Genomic DNA, 22301 nt, shown 5'->3' on the forward strand with positions numbered 1-22301 from the left:
AAAGACGGCGCAGGAAGATCTGCACTGTTTTCTTCCACCCCACCCTCGCAGAAATCTGTCACCAGCACTGACATCCTCTCTCTATTCTGGCTTGTTTTCAGCCATATTTAAGAAATTATCACTGCTTTTAGAGTCTTCAAACTAACCCAAATGACTTAAGCATCACTACTGAAAAGAATGAATTAAAAGTAAAGAAATAAAGAAATCTTTTTTTCTTTATCGTCTTTCATTTCATTAGCTAACTTGTGTTAGATTTGACCTTTCACATTCAGGTGAGACTGGAAGTTAAAGGAGCATATTTTATATTTTACAGTAGCTACAGTAGTCATATTTGCTCCTGATTACTGAGATGAATGGGTCACACTCATGTGAGACATAATGCTACATTTATTTAAGCCTTTGACACACTTTTGTTATACACTGTACATATTTGTTATACTACACCTGCTGTAAATTAACTGCAAACAGATTTGTTTTCAATAAAAAGGAAACAACAAAAACAGTTACAGTATGGAGAGCTGGCTTCATGACTTTATCAGCTTGCTATGAATGGAACTGGCTGCTTTAACTCTAGATTACAAAGAGTCGTTGCCATGGCCATGAAACTATTAAATCTAGTTTCTGGTAGATTTTGTATTATTTAACCTCTGTTACACCCTGCACACCAAGAAATTTTTTTTAAACTGTGCATTTCTTTTCTATCCATTTTTTCTTCTTCTTCTTCTTCTTTTTTTTTTTTTACATTCACTGCTTTTTTTGGTCTTAATAATATAACAGTGGAAGAAAAGTATTCACTGTATAATTAATAATTCTCATAAACAAAAGCGGCCACATATGCGGCACCACAAAGCCAGTTTTCATGAAATTCAAAAGCCACAGTAAGGTCCAAAGTCAGACATGCATAATCTTTGTCTCAAAGACCCATGTATGTCTCAACTTCAAACAGTGCATCAGACATTCCCAAGACTCATAATTCATTCATTTCTTAGGTATTCTCTTTGTTCTCAAGTAGCGTTCACACTAATTTTCCTCAGTCTTTCCAAAAAAGTTGCAAAGTGGCATCGTCTTTGGGTTCAACGAATACATCGACCGTTTTCTGAGGAAGCTGCAAAAAAAATATTGCATTTACTGATAAGATTTTGATTTTGTATTTGAAGGTCGTTCTACCGAAGTGAATTAAACAGACAAAACGGCACACCTTCTTATTTCTATTGCGTTACACAGTGTTTGCTTTGAATATGCTTATTTGGTTTTGGCATTAATATGGATATTTTTCTTTAAAGAAACCAAATACCAGCATTTAGAGGCAGATTGTTAAGAAAGAAATGGATCAAACGTAAATCAAAATCTGACCCTGCTTCTTTCCTTGTCCATGCTTCACTGTTTTCTCCTCAGTCTTTATATAAAAGAAAAGAAAACACAAACACAAAGAAATGACAGGAGCTTGATGACACATATCTCTTTTGAAGAAAAAAAAACATATGAACTCCCATAATAGCTATGCTCTGTCCTCTTTGAGACAGCAATATCGGAACGAGAGAGAAGGGTTGACCTGTGTAGAGCAAGTCTGAGTAAGTCCCTGCCTAAACATCTCAGACGTGATGAAAGGCTTTGTTTTTCTCAGCCTGCGTTAATGGGCCCCAATCGATGTGGGAGAGCTGTGTTTTTTTCCCCTCCACATGTCCTGACCCTTGGGGAAACACAGGGAGGTAATGTGGGAGGGTAGAGATATTGACACACAACGTCGATATCACCAGGGTTCACAAACAGCGGCGCTTACTTCAAGTTGAGGCTGGCTCATCAATGCAGCATCAACAACAGAAGTACAGCGCAGGAAGTGCTGGCAGTTAGTGCAGACTGTAAATTAGCGGTAAGATGCAAAACAAATACTGATGTAAAACTAATGACACTCATCAGTGCTTACGATTCTCCCTTCCAAAACTACCCACCTGTCTCAGGCACATACACACACGCGCGCAGAGCGATGCATTCACCTCACTGATGCCAAGAATGTGCGGCAGCACAGCACTGCAGCAGAGGCAAGCACATCTCCACACTGGCTCTCATCTGTCACCAACAGCAACTAGCCCGCCAGTTGCCATGATGTGCAGCCTAATTGGGGGAGCTGATGAGGTCTGATGAGGCCAGTACTTATTGAATTCCCTGGCCTATTATATGGATAATGCTGGAGAGGAGCAGCCTCCCTCTCCTTTCCCATTCTCATCCATTCACTGTCCCAGCAGGGAGCTGCCGGCTAATCCTTTCTTGTTTATAATGGCTGAACGAACGAAAGGGATTTGGACACGATTTCCCCTCGCTAGCACACATCTAACACTCCCCAGTGTTGATTTTACCTCATAATGGGTCTATTGGACAAGTTAACCAGATCCCAAAACCCAGCTCAACCCTCTTGCCTGTCTTTCCTTTTCCTTTTCAGGAGGAGAGGCAGGGACATTGTTGAATAATTAGACTTTGAAATAAATGTTCTTTTCTTTTTCAAAAGCAATTATCAAACATTCAGTATGTGGCTGTACAGTATTCAGCGCTTTATAATGCATGTGTGGGACAAAAAGGAGAGAGAGAGAGAGAAGAAGTGTCAAACAGTGCAGCGGAGAAAAGGGGGAAAAAAGCAGAGGAAGGCAGAAGTTGGAGAACAGATGGCTGAATGGCAGGACAACAAACTTTTAATTCTGTGCGTCAGACTGGTGAAAGAGATGGAGACCGTGAAGTCGCAGAGGGGTGCCAAGAATACTGCTCAGTATGGGACAGCACATCAAATTCCATTCGAACTGATGAAAACTCTGTGATTAATGCCTTTGCTGCACAGCACTGTAAAGCATCTGAATTTCAAATTTAAAGTTTCTATGGAAGAATTATGCATTTAGGTGGTAGGACATTCATCAGTACCAGCTCTATTGTGAGGAGAATCCAATAAAGCACATTTACTCAGATGAAGACTGCGAGAAGAGCAGCAAAGGAGCAAATATCTGACTATTATTCTCAAGTGCAGGTACAATAAGAGAGTCGCATGGTTATAGTAAGTGACTCAAACTGTCACTTACTAACTAGATGCGCGGTGTATTTCTGATGTATGCACCCAGCTCTTTGTCTGCCTTACTATTAAAAACAACAAGCTGCTTTAAATCTCTGACATTGTGATCACCTGGAAAATATTGTGTTGGTTCCCCCTTTTGCTGCCAAAACAGCCCTGACCCACTGAGGTTCCACTAGACCCCTGAAGCCATGCTGTGGTATCTGGCACCGAGATGTTAGCATCAGATTCTTTACGGAACGGGTAATTAATCGGCAGAACTGTCGATTTTGACCAGTTTATTGAATAATCTGAAACTCTTGAAAAAGAGTTTATCAATGCAATTAACCCAGCAACAGATTCTGTAAGGTGTGGTCTCCATGGATGCTTTGGTAGGTGGTACATGTCAAACTAACATCCCAGTGCTATCTAGAAAAACAAAAGGCCATATTTATAGGGGTCAGTTGTTGCGGCCTTATAGATCAGGGACCACACTGACGAGGAGGGCCATTAAGGCAGCAACATTTAAAAGCTTACATGGAGAAGGTACAACCTGGAGTTCACTAGGGGCACAGCAAATCAATATTAGCTCGACTTAGAAATCTGCTGTATAATCCTTGATCTCCAAGGCCATTTGCTTTGCTGCCTGAAATTGGATACACCCTGACTGCACACCCCCACCCGCCTGCTACGCAAAGCCCGCTGTGCGCTCCACAAATAAGACATCCTGAAAAATTGATCTGGATGCATCTGTAGCAAGATTACGTCTAGGGCTAAGAGAGAGATATGACTAGCTCGAGGTAATTGATAAAAATGCGCGTCTATGTGTAAGAGGATCATGATGGGGCCCGGCGAATGTGGCAGCATTATCATAGCCACATCACTACCATCTAGAAGACTGCTGCAGCAACATCTCAACAAATATTAAGAGCTGGTAAAAGACCGATATTGAAAAATACTTTTATACACTCTATACTGTAGGTATGATTAACAGTGACATAAGGATAATAGGTTTTCTTTGTTTATTTTGCCTGAAAGCAATGATGCCTTTTGTGGAGTAATACATTTTCTTTGACAAATGACCTGAGTAGCACATAATGGAATGGCTTTGTTTGATTAATTTTTATACAACCATATTTGTCCATTTTAAACATACCTGTGACATTTTATTCACCAAAAATTGTTTAGATTTCTCTAAATCCATCTTTCCTTGCAGCCAAGGTCCCCATCTTTCCTCCAACAGGCAGTTTCAGAGGCAATTTATGTAAAACTTGCATTATTCATGACCACCTACTCCAATTGGCTGCATATAGGGGGGTCTATGAACCAATCTAAACTGTGCAGTTGCACAGTTGAGACTGTAGCCACTTTCACACACGTGCTGCAGCCCTCTTAAACTTTTCCAACATTTTCCTGTATGCGCGAACACAAATGCCCTACTCAGTGGGATCGAACATTAAACTGCCCAATCCCTACCAGCTCCCTCGTACAGATTCAAAGTCCGTTTGCTCCAATGTGAAAACAGAACAGGTCCTGAGAAGCTGACAGTAGTAGTACATGCCATGTGTACCATCTCCCGAATGCACAATTAAGCCAGAAACCTAATCTAAACCATTTACAGTGGTGTAAATACATCTAGTACCGACTAGCTGCACCTGGCTCGCGTAAGAACTGTTGCTAGCCAAGATTCAGCACTACTTCCCGATTACAGAAGGAAGATTGTCTCCAAAGATGAATATCAGCCATCAAGGGCATATTTCATTTAAATTCCTTGGGAGATGAAGGAACAATTACTGCTCCCTCTTAATACAGGAATTTCCAAATACGAAATTACAAAATAACTCAGATCGAAAAGATAATATAGCAGATTTATGACACACCAGCCCACTGATTTCAAACACATGGAGGAGCCTGTGAATTATTATTTTATTCAATATTATAGCGCTACACATTTATGTGGGAGGTAACTTTTTCTTGAACTTTTACAGCAAACTCTGAATGTTTTCGCCCTTCTTAAACATTTTGCTATCAGACTCTTTCTCGTGCCTCCTGGCAGGTGAAACAAAACAAACAAAACATTCCACTTCAAGAAAGAAGCAAAAAAACACCACTTACAGTACTTACTGCTGTGCAACAAGCGCGACATAAAAAGTGAGATTTGCAGGCAGGGTATATCATTTCCACTGTTACTGTGGGCTGCAGGATTTTTATTCCCATGGCAGTGTGTATTGTTAGAGTGGCAGTTGTTGGACTCTCTGAGGCCTTTAAGCTCACTGTTTTCCCTCTATTACTTGTGCCCGGTGGGGGCACAGACAGTTGTAGCGAGATGCGGCGCAGCGCAGCAGGGTGGTCCCCAGATACCACAGATTCATACTTTCCACCTGACGCACAGGATAGAGAGAACAGAGAGCTGGCAATTACCAGACTCCTCTCTCTATATATACTGCAATCCTGGCCAGCTCCGCTCTGCTGTACTCCACTCTGAAGGCTGTCTCAGGGCCAAGCTGGAGGTAATGAAAGCAACACACTCCTAATGGACTATTGATGTGTGTGTATTTGTGAGTGTGCGCGTGTTGGCGTATGAGAGGAAGGCAGAGGAAAGAACAAAGGAAGGAAAAAGAAACTGTAAGAAATCATTCTGCTGGCATTTTCATCCACTTTCCTTTTGTGCGTTGTCTGTGTCGATGTTTTTGCCGTGGCAAAAAGTGAGCATTCATGTCTGCGAGCTAACGTAAATCACCTATACGGGCTGAAAAGCAGTAGAATTAAACTGCTAGTGCGATCCAATAGCATGGCCAAGATGTGTTGCGCTTCCAGCAAGGGAAGCAGAGACAGACAGAGAGACACTGTGTCTGAGACATGAGGTCACCGGGAACCAGGTGTGTTTCCATCGTCCTTCAGCTCAAACACCAACAGGCAGCTCACGTATAAATACACTCATATAGGAAGGAAAAGACACAAATATCCCCGGGTGACAAAAAAAACAGAAGTGGTAACTCAGACACCTTCACAGTAAATTTCACCAAATACAACATGTCGCACTCCTGCTGATGGTCCACTGGTAGAGCATGTAGGGTGTATTTTTTTAATGCGTGTGTGTCTCTGCGTGTGTCCCCTAACCTGCTGGCAGGCAATCGGATGAATGAATGGGCGTCCACTCCTAGAGGTCCGGTGGCACAACAGAAATAACTCTGCTGACCACAGTGACCTCTGCCTGTTCCCACACAGTCTGCGTCCTGTTCTAATGGAGGCCCGTGCTCTATTTTGGGGGCAGCAGCTAGATTTATCTCACTGCCCTCTGTGTCCTGGGACGGTGACACTGACATGGTGTAACTGATGCCTGCTGCTTCCTTTTTTTTTTTCCTGCTTCCCTTACGCAAGCACACACAGGATAAAAATCAGTCAATTCTGGGCACCCGGATGACCCGGCTGTACGTCACTATCTGTATCCATTTTCAAATGTCCCTTAAAGGAATAAAGGAAAGTTGTAAACCATCGGCTTTGTGTTGTGATACTTCACCGTGATAGTCTGATCTTTCATAAAGACAGGTGCAGGAGCTGGAGAGTAGATGAGAACAGAACCAAAGAAAGCAAGCCTGCTGAATTGCTTGCATACCACAGAGACCTTAGAGCATGATTATCCTCCTCAGCAAACTTAATCTTCATTCTAGAGGACGGGCAAGCTGGCCGGAAGGCTATGAGCTCAGTGACCTACTGTATCTGCTGAGAGGCTGAATATTATTCTTTGCAAAAGAAATACGTTGCCTCAGGTCCTGCATTAGATTAAGTTGACTGATGGCTAAAACCAAGAATCTAGGGATCCTTGAATATAATGTGCACATCACAGCACCATCTTCCTAAAGTGGTGGAGATCTCAGTTTGGGTTAGGGAGCAGAAAAAAAAGATAGAGGCTTTTTCTTACGGCAGTAACAGTCTGATTTCAGAGCTTGCCAGTATAATATTTAGAGAATAAACAAATAAGAAATAGTTTCCTGGGTAAGAAACTCAACCACTACTCAGTCTCCCAACTGTGTTTCATTGCACATTCCTAAGTTATAGAAAAAAATCAAAGAACTTTGTTTAATAATACATTGACATGACCGCTGTTCTTGGTTAAAGCCTTTAGTAATTTTAGCAACCTACAAAGCAATGTATTTGCATTGAGTTTGCTGCACTTCATCCGTACTTGAAATTGGAAACCCACAGAGGGGGATGACTCAAGATTAAGCCCAAACCACTTAAAAGAGCAGCTCTCTGACTTGAATGCAGCCAGTCTGATAACCTATCAGTCGTGTAGAGGGAACCCGGCTGAAATCCTGCAGCAACGCAATGCAATCTGGCCAATCACATAGGCCTTACTTTTTTCACACAAATGTTGTATTTCTACAGTTTACCTTGCTATAAATTGATTACTATCATGATAAATCTTAAGAGCTGAGCTCCCTGATGTTGCTAAAAGCAACATTTCTCCACCAAAACTGCCCCGTGGTTTATTTTAATGTACAACTTTTCTCTGGCATAGTCATGCTGATGATCTTTTTTAATGGTCTGCTGTTGGCTTGAAATACCCGACTATCAATCCTTCCAGTCATGCAGCAAAAAGCAAGTTACACACTGGACAGGTCATCACCATATTGTAGGGATACACAGGGAAAGGTCTTAGCGATCCGGGGCTAGAAGCTTCTTACTGTGAGGTCACAGTGCAAACTACTGGGACTGTGACAAACTTGTGATCCGTCCAGAGGTGATGCCCACATCTAACCCTGCCCTGTGACAGCTGGTATAAGCTCCAGTGCCTCGTGTGACCATGATTTGGACAAACAGAAGAAAAATTACGGATGAATGCATCTATTTTATATCTTCCTCGTTTATTGTTTCAAATTTAGTGTGTGATTATTTCACTCCATCCTGTGGGTTTATGTTTTTGACATTTTTTTTCATTATTTAGTTGCTGTTCATACTCACTTTAATTGTTTAAACACACACCGTTACGTTAATCAGGTTTCAGGTTGCTTTTATTGCAGTTTTATATTAACTTTATAATTTTATGACGGCCTCTCCTGTGATAGCTCGTGCTTCGTGCAGCACGTTGCGCTCCCACCGGGGACGAAATGCGCCATTAACAATAAAAGTTTTGCCGCCTTGCTTTAATGTTTAGCAGCTACAATTGTCATTACCAACATCTCTGTCTGCTCGTATGCGTGGACTTTCTCATTACCAAATCTGATACGCTTAAAGACTTTTGGTTAAAGAAAGGCCGAGATGTTTCCATTTTAAGCACCACGTCGCCAGCACGGCCTTCACCGGCTTATTTTGTAATGAGGTTACATGCTAGAGACGGTATTCTCAGCCATGTTCGCAATAGCTTTCAACCTTGTTGTTACTCTACTTTGATGTTTAACCTACAGAACCTCCAAACTTCTGACACAACTGGCAGCTGCCCACACGGTGAATCCACAGCATAACAGAGAGGCAAGCACATCAATGGACAGACTGAACACATGTCAACCAGAGAATAGAGGAAAAACGCTCTTTATAAATAAAAGAAGCCTCAGGTGCTTAGTTTTCCTGCTTTAATATTGTGTCCACTCAGCTGTATCTGGTAACATAGATGAGCATTAGGGACGTCTGAGCAGGAGTGTGTGAAGAATAGCAGGCTGAAAGGATGGGTGTACGTGCAGAGGGAGAGCGAGGGATGAAAGACAGTGGCGGCAGGGCAGATAAGAGAGGGAGGGAGCCATGAGAGAGAGTATAAAAGCAAGGGCAACAAAAAGTGCAAGGAGAGGTGTGAGCGGGGTGAGAGGGAGGAAAATAGAAGGGGATCAACATCGCGGACAGCTGGGCCAGGGTCGCGGCGGTCAAGCTCAGGAAGCGGTCGTACAGTCAATGTCATCCTTTCATCTCGTCTGCTGGAGATGCAGCAGCCTAAACTTTACTCAAATTTAACCTTCCAAAAAGCACAGGTTGATCCAACTCTCATTCCTTTCTCTTCTGCTCCATGCACCACCCATCACTTTCTTCCCCCTCTGCCCTTCCCCATCTGTTCTCTTTTATCTTCTTCGCTTATTCCTGTCACATCTCCAAAGCTCCTAATCTATTCCTTTCCATTGTGCTCCTGCTATATTTCTCTCTATTACTCTCGATTGTTGGGTGGGTGGGTGTGGGGGGGTTCTCCTCGTGGTAACTCTCCTTCATTTTGTCTCCATCCACATTAGATGCGGTTGAGTGGAGAGCAAAGTCAATCGTTCCCGCCTGAACCCCTCCAGGAGTCGGAGCTACCTCCTCTCTGCCTAAACAAACTTTGAAGCCAATCAAAGGGCTTATATCATTTTTCAGTGGAAGGGAACAGCAGCAGCTGAATACTTTATATTTCAGTGACAGATCCACTCGGAGCAGCTCCGCTCTCCTCCTCCTGCCTGCTAACCGTTGGCTTTGCTCATGAATGATACAGTTCAGTGGCAAAACAAACAAAGCGTGACAAATCCAGATTATTGTCTGTAGGCGAGATAAGGTTATAATGAGAAAGTGCATCGGGGGAAATTGATCCTTTTTTCAGGAAGCTGTCTGATTTACTGGGCATACCAATAATAACTTCCTGTGTGTCCCGCCTCTAATGGGAGGAGGGTGAAGTCAGAGGTGGGGGTGGAAGGTTCATGCTAAGAGGACAGATTTCATTATGATGCAATATCCCGAGGAAAGCACTGAGGTTTTGTGGCCACTTATTATCTGTGGCAGAGTATATTGAAAAGCTGTCTGATTGCCATTGAGGATCACATACAGAGACAGAACTATGGCTGGCTCGCACTGAGTGACAGCAGAAGCGGTAAATTAATCATCAATACATAATGGATTTGACCTTTTTGTTTCTGACAAAAAAACGGGGAAGGATAACAACAGCTACAAAAAACAAAAAAATTCACAGAACACAAACTACACATGACTCGCAGATGCATCATGGGAAACGCGTGCTCTCACGTACTTGGAAAGGCAGCCATGTCTGAGACATCCTGACAGCCAAGTCGCCAACCTACTTGGCTGCACGTTAAATCTACACGCCATAGGGGAGAGAGAGACGAGGCCCGCCGACAGGCCAGTTATTAGCCAGGGGAATGTGGGAGGGATGGCAGAAATTAACATAGATTACTCAAGTATGACTGACAGTTTCAGAAGGGCTTTTTGTGACTTACCAAGTGATTTGGGACTTGCCTTAATTCAGTGAGGGATGTTTTAATACCGTGGGCTGTCTCTGCTATCTTGGCACTGTTGCCTTGGTGAGGATGCCAACAGGGAGGAATTTCTTTCCTGCAACTGCCCCCCACCCCCACCCACCCCCAGCAACAATTCCTCCCAACCTCAGCTGCACAGGCCTTGTGATCCGCACATAATGATGGAAAGTGTTGGTGGGGCAGCACTTTTTTGGCCTGTCTTTACTATATTTTATTTAACAGGTGGTTGGCAAAGAGTGCACCCTGTATATTCTGTCTGGTGTTATCCTGACAGATGTAGTGTTTTTTATAAAACCCTGGGTGTTATTTAGATCTCTGGCAGAACAGACAAATTATCAAACTGGTTATCTGATCAGTATTCTGAAAGACACAACAATTACCATTTTCGAGGGTGGGGAAAGCACTGGCACTCACCACAAGTGTCCTTGAAGAATATGGCTTTTACTGTAGGCCTAAATTAACCTCTTCTGTATAACAGAGCACTGTGACTGACAGAGTAAGTGAGGCAAAGTGAGAGTTTGGACAGAGAAAGACAGAGACTAGTGGAAATTGCAAAAACAGAGGGAGAGAAAAATGCCAGCGTTCTGTTAAAAAAAAGAAAGGAAAAGAAAAAAGAAAAGAAAAAAGCTTGTACATATTGCATGTTTCCGCTTCGTTCCATCTCCCAAGGCCACTGTGGCTGCTTCCTGATGTGGTTTTCATTATTTATCCAGCATCCATTGGACAATATTGGAGCCGACTCGCAGCTCTGCTGCCATATTGGCAGAAAGACAACGGAGCGAGCGGTACCAGCGGAAGTGAAAAGGAAGAAGCAGCAGTGTTACTGCACATTCAGTCTGGACTGAATCTCTGTTTGCACAGTTAGACGTCCAAGCGAATGTTAGATTCATCAAAGTCTGGCGCTGCCCTTTTCTGATGCTCAACACTACTTGCACGTAACCTCATTGATTATTTAACTATGGTTTGATTGCTGACTCTAAAATTAAGTTAAAAAACATAAAGAGACACAATTCAGTGGAGCAGGTTATCAATTTTCTTTCTGCCATTGCCGCCACACAGTAAGGTATGTACATGTTATTACTCACCTGCCAAAAAACAAACAATGGCTAATGTATCTCTGGTCTGAATTACATTTACCATAGGGTGTCATCTCTAAGCTGTTTAATGCATTGTGGGACGAAGGGCTTTAATCAGCGAGGCTCAGTGGAGCCAGCGGATTAAATCACTTTTTATCTGCGCTTCCTTTGACTTTCCCAGTGCTCAGGGTTGCAGTGTAAATCATAATGTGTCCCTGTTGGGCTCACTTCAGTATAGTTTATAGCTGGAGTCACATTTCATAAATTCCATTTATTTTGTTTATTGAGTAAATCCACATCCACTAAAAACAAGGATAACTCTTTATTCTCGCCTCGAACTTAAAAGTTGACCATTTCTCAGAAAAGGAGGAGATCGTGCTCGCGTGATTCAATCCATCGATTTCTGCGCGCAGCCAGAAATCACATGTTCATTTATATGTGCAGCATCAGCTGGAAGCATCCGAGAATGTGCGCGTGTCAATATTTGAAACGACACACGGTATGTATATTTTGGGCGTAAGGGACATGTTCTTCATCTGTGTGCATGCGTTGTGTATGAGTTTATATTTGTGTGCACGTATACTGTATGCACGCTCACCGCCGACCACAGCGACAGGGAGAGCGGCTGCCGCATTGCACAGAATAGCTAAACAGCTGTGGTGCTCCATCAGGGCTATCGATCATGTCCCTCTCTCTGAATCACAATCAGACGTGGGCAGAGCAGAGCGGCTAGAGCAGGCCTCGGTGACTGGTTTGTTGGACGACTGCTATGCACCTCTCATATCAACCAGGCCTCACCAAACAAACCTGACCTGGACTGCTGATTAGATGCATCTATATGCGAGTACTGTGGTACGCATTTCTGTAGAACTTGCTGGAACACACACGAATATTCGCTTTAAGTTCTCAGAATGCAACATGTCTTCTCGCAATTGACATTTACTGCAGACAGAAATAAAGCACTAGCTCTTGTTTAACGCACTTCTAAATCATCTGTGATCAGAATGAGCATTCAGAGAGGATGGCATTACCACGGATCAAAAAATGAGTTCATTTGTGTATCTATGTAGCGCATGTAGTTGGATCTCATAGAAAATTACATAGAATTTCATTAGAAAACCTAATGGGAAGAAAAGGGAAGCTGTTATGTATCATTAGTTGCCATCTGCTATCATATTTTCACACTGTAGATCAACTCAATATCTCATGTAATCACAAGGAAGTCAGATGTTATTACATTAAAATTTAAGCAGGAAGTGTATGGACTCAGTCTATGGCGCTATTAGCTGCCATCTGTTAGCATCTCCACAATTCCTCTTCTCTGTGTTGGTCTGTTATCAGCAACTCACGGTTAACTTCCTGCCAACATGGTGACTTCCTTTTGGTTTGTTTTCCCATGGTCAGTTGAATTTACCAGATGACCTGGCACCTGACATCAAGATATTTACTTCCTGGTATGGGACAGCAAGGTTACAACTCAATATCCTTTTTGTATTGGCACTGGACACACCTGGGTGGAGGTAGGCAGCTAGTACAATCCCCAATTGCACATATGCACGCGTACACTCACCCTCTTACACACACACACACACACACACACACACACACACGGCCACATCTCTTGACACAGTGTGATTGAGTGGCTAAGCCGGAAATGCAGAGGCTTGTCAGATATCGGCTGGAGAGGTTTGGGGGAGTAAGCCTGATGATTGAGAAATGTGTGCCTGTATATATGCATGTGTGTTGGGAGTGCTACCCTAAATGTGTTGTGTATGCTTGAGAGCATGTTTTAAACACTAAATGGTGGTAAGAGAAAGAAAAAAGAAGTTTCTCATTAGCATTATATGGATGCTGACATTCCACTGAGGTCAAAGTCAGCGGTGCATGGCCATATTTGTGCTTATGTGGTTTGTGCGTGTGTCAAGGCTCACACAGTGTAACAGTCATGGCTGTCACATAAGCATACTCATGCACGCACACACAGACAAACACACACACACTCCGCCTGTGCTGCGTGTGGTGGGAGCCCCCCGGGGGGTGCTGCTGAGCTGTCAAAGTAGGATGGATGAAGAAGCTGCCCTGCATAGCAAAGGGCTCTGGGGAAATACCACCAAAATGACACACACACACACAACCACACACACACACACAGAGAGACTGTCAGCACACGGTATGTATGTGCACCCATTTGGAAATGCAGAAATTTAAATACACGTGCATGAATGTGAACACGCATAAATTTGAGACCAATACAAATGCAGTGCAAACGCATAACACGCGCACTTTCAGGCAACCCAACACACAAAAATACACTTTTACTAAAGGGCTGTTCGCTCTCCCTCTGTGAGAAACAGAAACAGCCCTAGGGCCCTCAGCAAAGGAACATCTGAGTTTGATAACAGCAAAATGTCCAGAAATCTCCATTTAGGAGACAGCAAGTCAACATGGACTACATCATAGAGGAAAAAAGAACAGCTTCATCTCCACCCCACCCTCATGTGAACTGAAAACTATGGAAAAAGTATAAAATATCACAGGGAGCATTACTCTATCATTATTCATCATCAGAACATCTGAGAGCATCTGCAGCGTACCAGCACAGCAAACTTGAAAATTCAGCTGCTAACTTATAGCTTTTGTGCATCTACCATATCAGTGTTACTTACTCTGGTATTTGGAAGGAAGTTATAATTTTTTTAAAGAAGTCCGACAAGGTTCAAGTATTTGACCTGATCCCCTTTTACACAATTGCCACATCCAAAGAGGAACTTGACTAACAATTCTGACTTGCTTACTCAAGTTTTGGTTGCATAGCTTCTCTGACTGCTTGTCGGCTTGTTCCCTTCAGGTTGCGTGGTACAATTTCATCAGATTCCCAAATTCCCGGTGAATTCAGGTGAATATATCAGGCTTGTGACAAAAACTACAAAACTAAAGCCCAAGCTAATAAACCGAAAGCAACCTTTGGAAGTACCGTATCACCACATATCACAAATGGCAACAACTCGAAGAACAGTAAAAGTTCAGGTGTAAAGCAAGGAAAGAGAAGCTTTCATAGACCTTTTAGCAGGGACCATAGCAGCGCTGAACCAGAGCGGACCTTGTAAACGTAACCATTCTTAATTCCACAGAAGGATTTCCTCGATCAGGGCGGTAAATCTCCATGCTTGGCACAAGCCTGAACAATCCATTAACAATAATAAAGCCTGAGCGGCAGGGAGATAGACCCTTAAAGGGGAAGGTCAGCCTGATATTACAGCTTTAAAGGTTTCCTATTACGGCTCAACTTCAATATAACCACTCACCTTGCCTTTAATGGCTGCTGGCTATGCAGTGACTGAGCACATACGGAGATTCTAAATCCAGTCTTTCTGAGATATTACTGGATAGAGGAGAGCGATTTATGGGTCTGTTTCTATGCTGCTGGTTGGAGGTGTGAGTGTTAATATAGCTGCCACAGTGGTGAAGGAGATCTCCTCGGGTATCACCCCGTCTGGCCCTCATGTCCTGCTGGGATACACGGGAGACTCTGCTGCAGCACCTGGACCCAAAAGTGCTTAAGCAGCATTTTTTCTTCATCCTGGCCTTTCCCTCTGACACTTTTTTCCCCATATCTTTACTCCCTTCCAACTCACTTTTCTTCCACTGCCACCTCTTGATACTCTCACTCCCCTGGAGACTTGCTTCTTTTTCCAATGCCTTGCCTGCTTACTTGTGGAACTGTGATGCCTCTTTCAGCACCGATACACGGCGAGGTACAATCTCGTCTCTACATCTGTCTCCATTTTCTGCTATTCTTTCTTTCACCCATGTTTCCCTGTCTGCTTTCTCCTTGGCCACTGTCTAGGGTGACTGCAGAAAAGAGAGCGATAGGAAGGCGAGAGGACACCGCAACAGAGAGAGCAGGAGCAGAAGAGGAACGAGGGGAGAGTGCAAGCTCTTAAGTAGATTGCGAAGAACAGCACAGAGGCATGAGTGTGAATATTAAGAGGGTTTTCTCCTGCCCGAGAAGTTCCAGCCTGCAGCCTGAGCACCACCAGGGAGAGAGACGGTGACACGGAGTGAAGATGTTACAGAACGAGCGAGGAAGAGACCTATAGAACCATCAGCTATTGAGCCAGAACCACGACAGTTAGCTTCAGATGTCAGAAACAGCAGTGTACGCAATCTATCAAGCTGTCCGGCAGATCTGAGATGAGGAATTACCATAAGTGAATTAGAAAGGCAGTTCCTTATTGCAAAATGATGCCTCCCCCACCCAAAAAAAAGAAAAGGAAGGGGTGATGTGAGAGTAATGTGAAGCAAAAGAGGTGAGACTCACCTGGAATGCCTGGTGGGGTTTTCAGGTATTTTCCATTGAAGTGCTGTATCACTACTTCACATTTCTCTGTAGACTCCATCCTGCAACGACATGCGGCATGTAGGGTTCAATTTAACAATCTGTTTGTAGCAGAAGCACCGATGACACATTTACAACCATAAAGCATCACCCCCTAAACTGTGTCCTGCTGGCTGTGTAGCATCAGTCTTTTCATACTAATAGTGCAGTGAGACTATCGAGAGCTGATCTGCCGTATCAAATCACTGGTTACATGAGTCAGAGGTTCATAATGAAATTCAGGGCTTTCAGGCAAAGAGGTGTTTATGCAGTCCTTTTCTGCGCATAACGGAAAAGACAAAGCATAGAAAGTTTTGGAGAGTAGGTGAAAGGCGTGAAAGATGAGGTGGTACGGGAAGGTAGAAATTACATGCTTATAAAAGGCAATTCCAGTGTGAAGATGAGAGAGAACACAGGAAGTCGATTGACTCGTCTCCACTTTTCCAATTCAATTCAATTCAATTCAATTTTATTTATATAGCGCCAAATCACAACAAAAGTCGCCTCAAGGCGCTTCATAGATACAGAGAAAAACCCAACAATCATATGACCCCCTATGAGCAAGCACTTTGGCGACAGTGGGAAGGAAAAACTCCCTTTTAACAGGAAGAAACCTCCGGCAGAACCAGGCTCAGGGAGGGGCGGCCATCTGCTGCGACCGGTTGGGGTGAGAGAAGGAAGACAGGATAAAGACATGCTGTGGAAGAGAGACAGAGGTTAATAACAGATATGATTCAATGCAGAGAGGTCTATTAATACATAGTGAGTGAGAAAGGTGACTGGAAAGGAAAAACTCAATGCATCATGGGAATCCCCCGGCAGCCTACATCTATTGCAGCATAACAAAGGGAGGATTCAGGGTCACCTGGTCCAGCCCTAACTATATGCTTTAGAAAAAAGGAAAGTTTTAAGCCTAATCTTAAAAGTAGAGATAGTGTCTGTCTCCCGAATCCAAACTGGAAGCTGGTTCCACAGAAGAGGGGCCTGAAAACTGAAGGCTCTCCCTCCCATTCTACTTTTAAATACTCTAGGAACAACAAGTAGGCCTGCAGAGCGAGAGCGGAGCGCTCTAATAGGGTGATATGGTACTACAAGGTCATTAAGATAAGATGGGGCCTGATTATTTAAGACCTTGTATGTGAGGAGCAGGATTTTGAATTCAATTCTGGATTTAACAGGAAGCCAATGAAGGGAAGCCAAAACAGGAGAAATATGCTCTCTCTTTCTAGTCCCTGTCAGGACTCTTGCTGCAGCATTTTGGATTAGCTGAAGGCTTTTCAGTGAGTTTTTTGGACATCCTGATAATAATGAATTACAGTAGTCCAGCCTGGAAGTAATAAATGCATGAACTAGTTTTTCAGCGTCACTCTGAGACAGGATATTTCTAATTTTAGAGATGTTGTGCAAATGGAAGAAAGCAGTCTTACATATTTGTTTAATATGTGCGTTGAAGGACATGTCCTGGTCAAAAATGACTCCAAGGTTCCTCACAGCGTTACTGGAGGCCAAGGTAATGCCATCCAGAGTAAGAATCTGATTAGATACCATATTTCTAAGATTTTCAGGGCCGAGTACAATAACCTCAGTTTTATCTGAATTAAGAAGCAGAAAGTTAGCGGCCATCCAGGTCTTTATGTCTTTAAGACATTCCTGCAGTTTAACTAATTGGTGTGTGTTATCTGGCTTCATGGACAGATAGAGCTGGGTGTCATCTGCATAGCAGTGAAAATGTATGCTATGTCTTCTAATGATGCTGCCTAAGGGAAGCATGTATAGTGTAAACAGAATTGGTCCTAGCACTGAACCCTGTGGAACTCCATAATTAACCTCAGTGTGTGAAGAGGACTCTCCATTTACATGCACGAATTGGAGTCTATTAGATAGATATGATACAAACCACTGCAGTGCAGTACCTGTAATACCTACAGCATGTTCTAATCGCTCTAATAGGATATTATGATCAACAGTATCGAACGCTGCACTGAGGTCTAGCAGGACAAGCACAGAGATGAGTCCACTGTCAGAGGCCATAAGAAGATCATTTGTAACCTTCACTAAAGCTGTTTCTGTGCTGTGCTGAGCTCTGAAACCTGACTGAAACTCTTCAAATAAACCATTCCTCTGCAGATGATCAGTTAGCTGTTTGACAACTACTCTTTCAAGGATTTTTGATATGAAAGGAAGGTTGGAGATTGGCCTATAATTAGCTAAGACTGCTGGGTCTAGAGATGGCTTTTTGAGTAAAGGTTTAACTACAGCCAGCTTGAAGGCCTGTGGTACATAGCCGATTATTAGAGATAGGTTGATCATATTTAAGATCGAAGAATTAATTAATGGCAGGACTTCTTTGAGCAGTTTTGTAGGAATGGGGTCTAAAAGACACGTTGATGGTTTGGAGGAAGTAATTATTGAAGTTAACTCAGAAAGATCAATTGGAGAAAAAGAGTCTAACTTAATATCAATGGTACTAAGAGTAGCTGTAGATAATATTACATCTGTGGGATGATTATTGGTAATTTTTTCTCTAATGATAAAAATTTTATTTGTGAAGAAGTTCATGAAGTCATTACTAGTTAACGTTAAAGGGATGGTTGGCTCAAAAGAGCTCTGACTTTTTGTCAGCCTGGCTACAGTGCTGAAGAGAAACCTAGGGTTGTTCTTATTTTCTTCAATCAGTGATGAATAGTAAGATGTTCTGGCTTTGCGGAGGGCTTTCTTATAAAGCAGCAAACTATTTCTCCAGGCTAAATGATGATCCTCTAGATTTGTGACACGCCATTTCCTCTCCAGATTACGAGTCATCTGCTTTAGGGTACGAAGGATCAAAGAGTATATACAGGCCAAGCAGCTGGCCAGCAGGGGGGCTCTGATCTTCACATCACAAGCCTACACACACTAATGTCATACACACATAACATCAAAACACGTACATTTCAAATGCATATGAGTGTTGTTGTCATTCTCACACACATACACACACACACATGCACACGCACACACACACACACTGCTCTGCAACAATAAACAGATACCCTAAAGGAAAGTTGAGCAACTTAAGCTCCAAAGATTTGAAATATAATAGGAGATGTAACCTATACACACATGCATATACATATTTTCTATGCAATTTTGCATTTCAGAAAACTAATCAGAATCCTTGGTGGGTGTTTCCTAGTAAATGTGACTTATTATTGGCTGAGAGCACTGCATTCATGAATTCTAGACTAGTTGCCTCACAGTGAAAACTACAGGGAATTATTGCCCTAGGCTAATAAATTTTACTAGTTGAACACCAGTAAATTAAAACAATTTGTACTCTCACTTTGGCATATTAAAGAAATGATCGTGTGCTGGAGAGCAGCTCTTTTCTGTAAAGCTAAGCTAAGGGCTGGGAGACCTTCTTCAGACTGGCTGCTGACCACACTGGGAATCAGAAGTGTGTGGCCAAACCAGGAGAATGGCTATCGTAGAGAAGGGCCACACACTTCAGGCATTCGCTGTGTTGCGTTCAGTGTTACAAATCAAAAGCTCCACAGGTGGACACACAGCAACAACAAAAGTTTGAAAGACAATTACAATGGCTGTCTCCTCTTTCACCTCCACACAGCTGGCCGCTCATGGCATGAGGTGGGCGTGAATGTTGGCTGGCTGCTTTCGGAAAGTTACAGCAAATGATCTACAACGCATGCGCACACACACATACACACACCCTATCTGACATTGAAAAGGTGTAAGACCATAAATCCAAAGATGTAACTTAATTATCAGTTTCTCTTACAAGTTGATGTAAGAGCAAATAATATCAAAATATTCCTTTAACTTGCAGCTTAACTGTGTGTGCTACAAGAATTTTTAAACACCTTCCATATTACAGCCTGCATGAGTAAAATGCTAGGATTTTCTTTTTCAATGTGCAATGGATTTGTCTGAAAATTTCAATTGTGTTAAGACAGTAACATATTAAAAAGCAAATATCCTTTTGCATGAATTTGCACGATCCGTGTTGTGCATATATTGCAGATTCCCTTATAGACGCAAAGAAGACATATTAAAATGAGAGAGTTTTTAAATCCAGGCTTGACTGAATGCCATGTCTTTATGGTAATATGCGCTTGGAATGTGCAGAATTCATTGCCTTCCAGATTTTCATGCTTTATTCTCCCTCACCTCCTAAAATACTCATATCATCCTGTCAGCCTCCCCCTTCCCTGTCCTCTGTCTCCCATCCTTCTGCTATCGCTACCTTCATCTTTCTTTCTTTTCTTTTTTACCATAGCTTCTTTATCGCGCTCTCCATCTCATCCATCTTACTCCCAGCCCGTCTACACCTTTTCTTTTTGACGTCTCTCTCATTCTTCCCCGTCTTTCAACCTTGGTTATTTCCTCCATCTTTCACCGTTATCCTTCCTCTCTCCTGGCCCATCTCTCTCACTTTCTGTGCCCTCCTTTCCTTCCCACTGTGTCCATCCTTTTCTTTCAACATTATGCCCTATCCACATCAAAATCGTTCTCCCCTTTTCTCCTCCCTACTCCTCTTTTTAGAATATATAATCTTTCACACTTCCTGGCATCATCAATCTCTCACTGACCCTGTATCCTCCCTTTCCCCAGCCCTCACTCTTTCCCTTCTGTTCCACGAGTGTTAGTGAAAGGCCGATATGAACTAACCAATGCAACTCAGCTAACTGCAAAACATAACGAGTTTCTAAAAATGACTTTAATTTATAAAATAATATTCAAAAAGATATATTAAGTTATACACAGCACATTTTCACTCAAAAGAAGCAAAACAAAACAAAAAAACTACTACTAAACTTGAAGTACAAGAGCAGCCAGCTGGTTAATTAATTCATTAATTTTATAAGAAATCATTGTTCTGATTCATTGTTTATTTATCTCTGTTTATATGCTATAGATTTTTTGATATAGGTGCCACATCAGAAAGCTGAAGTGAATATACCGGGAACTGCATACATCGAGTGTTTATGTTTACAACATACGCTGGCAATATGCTCCTAATCCACACCAAACACAATCTCAGCACAGTCCTACGAACACGGAAATTATTGCCTCATAATGCTCTCACTTTAGGAGGCAGGCTAGTGACACGGAGAGGATCTGCCTGAAGCACAGCTAACCTCTTTATCGCTCAAGCTTAACAACCTTGTAGTGCTTATGAAATAATGACTTTTGTGGTGTGGACTCCATTATCAAAGCACAAGCCGTTTTGAGGTTGTTTGTTGGGATGCTTTTGTTGTCCATTTTAAAAGAGACAGGCTTACAATAGCAGCTGGATGCATCCCCCTTCTTCACTGTTTATTTAGTGCTTCTCTGACTGAATGTCAAAGCAAAGCTTCTCTTTGTATTTCATTGCACTTTTTAGCCTTCCTACACACAATAACATCTTTCCTTCTTTCTCTCCAGCTGCACAGCAGGATGGTAAACGGAAAGGATGTAAGTAGACATGAAGTGCATATGGCGGACAGGCTGTTAGACACTCACAGGGAAGCAAACCAGTCAGACTCACTGTCTGCTGGTCAGTCAAGCTTTTGGGGTAACAAGTCAGTCAGAGAGTCAGCCAGGTAGACAGTGAAGCCGGCTGGATTTTCAGTGTGCGCTGCTGGTTAATGGCATCAGGTGCTGCTGTCTGCAATGATTAGTGCTGGGGCTGGAGTAATGGGCTCTGATAACAGTAATGGATCGGCCCACAAACACTTAGCTCAGTTTACTCTCTCTAATGCCCCACACAGCACAGCCCTCAGCAGCTGTCTGTATGTCTGTCGACACAGCTAATGGGAGTTCTCCAATTTATAAAAAACATTCAATTGTGTTGGTTTTTGTTTGTTTATTTTTGCTTTGGTTGGATCTTTTTTTTTTACCCTTTTCCCTGACCTGTACTCTCTTTACTCATCACACGCCAACGCTCATGGAAATTTTTAATTCATCTTAGTATTTCTCAGTCTTCTAAAAAGTTTCCTCAATTCCTTCTCTATTCATTCACCTTCTCTTTCTCTGTATATTAACTTCTAAAGCTTTTATCTGATCATCGCTTCACACTCATGTCTCACCCTCCCTTTCCGTCATGCGTCTTCCTCCTCCCACCGAGAGCTTCTTGAACAGGTGGCCTGTGGCAGGTTGTTGCTGTGCTCTGCTTGTTGGTCTGCAGGAGGCTGCCTACCTGTGTCTCTGTGTGAGAGCTTGCTTTTCAGCGCGTGTTTGCGTGCGTGCACACGAGCATGCACGCGTGCATATTCACAAGTGTGTACGCCTGCGTAAAGGTCTAACTCTGCAGATGCTCATATTGGTGCGCAAGTGTGTGTGTGTGTGTGTGTGTTTGTGCCAGTCTGTCCTGCTGTAACCCCTGGTAATAGAGCAGGGAATAGGAGAGGAGTTCAGCCAGAGCAGGTGATTAAGAAAAATCCCTGCAAGATGGTGGTTCTGTGGCCGTCATTGGCCTCCTCTGGGTAAACAGGGAAGGAATGTGTGGAGAGGAATGAGAGCCTGGTGGCTGCTGTCGAGGACAAGGACAGAACGGTTTATGACTTTGGGGGATTAACAAGCTGAAGTGGAAACTTTTCTAAGTAGAAAAA

The 22301-nt window shown here is 42.8% G+C and overlaps 1 protein-coding gene across 4 annotated transcripts in view; it reads right to left on the minus strand.

Moving 5' to 3' along the window:
* Positions 1 to 22301, minus strand: part of LOC146549089 (RNA-binding motif, single-stranded-interacting protein 3-like) — a 298248-nt gene that overhangs the window by 51313 nt on the left and 224634 nt on the right. For all 4 annotated transcript variants that reach the window (XM_085261925.1, XM_085261923.1, XM_085261922.1 and 1 more), the window contains one exon: positions 15655 to 15734. In XM_085261925.1, coding sequence (XP_085118051.1) covers positions 15655 to 15734 — 80 coding nt within the window. The remainder of the gene's footprint in view (positions 1 to 15654; positions 15735 to 22301) is intronic.

This window comes from Mchenga conophoros, linkage group LG22, assembly GCF_057382185.1.
Source record: "Mchenga conophoros isolate Kocher_MC1m ecotype Shallow Benthic linkage group LG22, M_conophoros_male_GT1.1, whole genome shotgun sequence".
NCBI lineage: Eukaryota > Metazoa > Chordata > Actinopteri > Cichliformes > Cichlidae > Mchenga > Mchenga conophoros.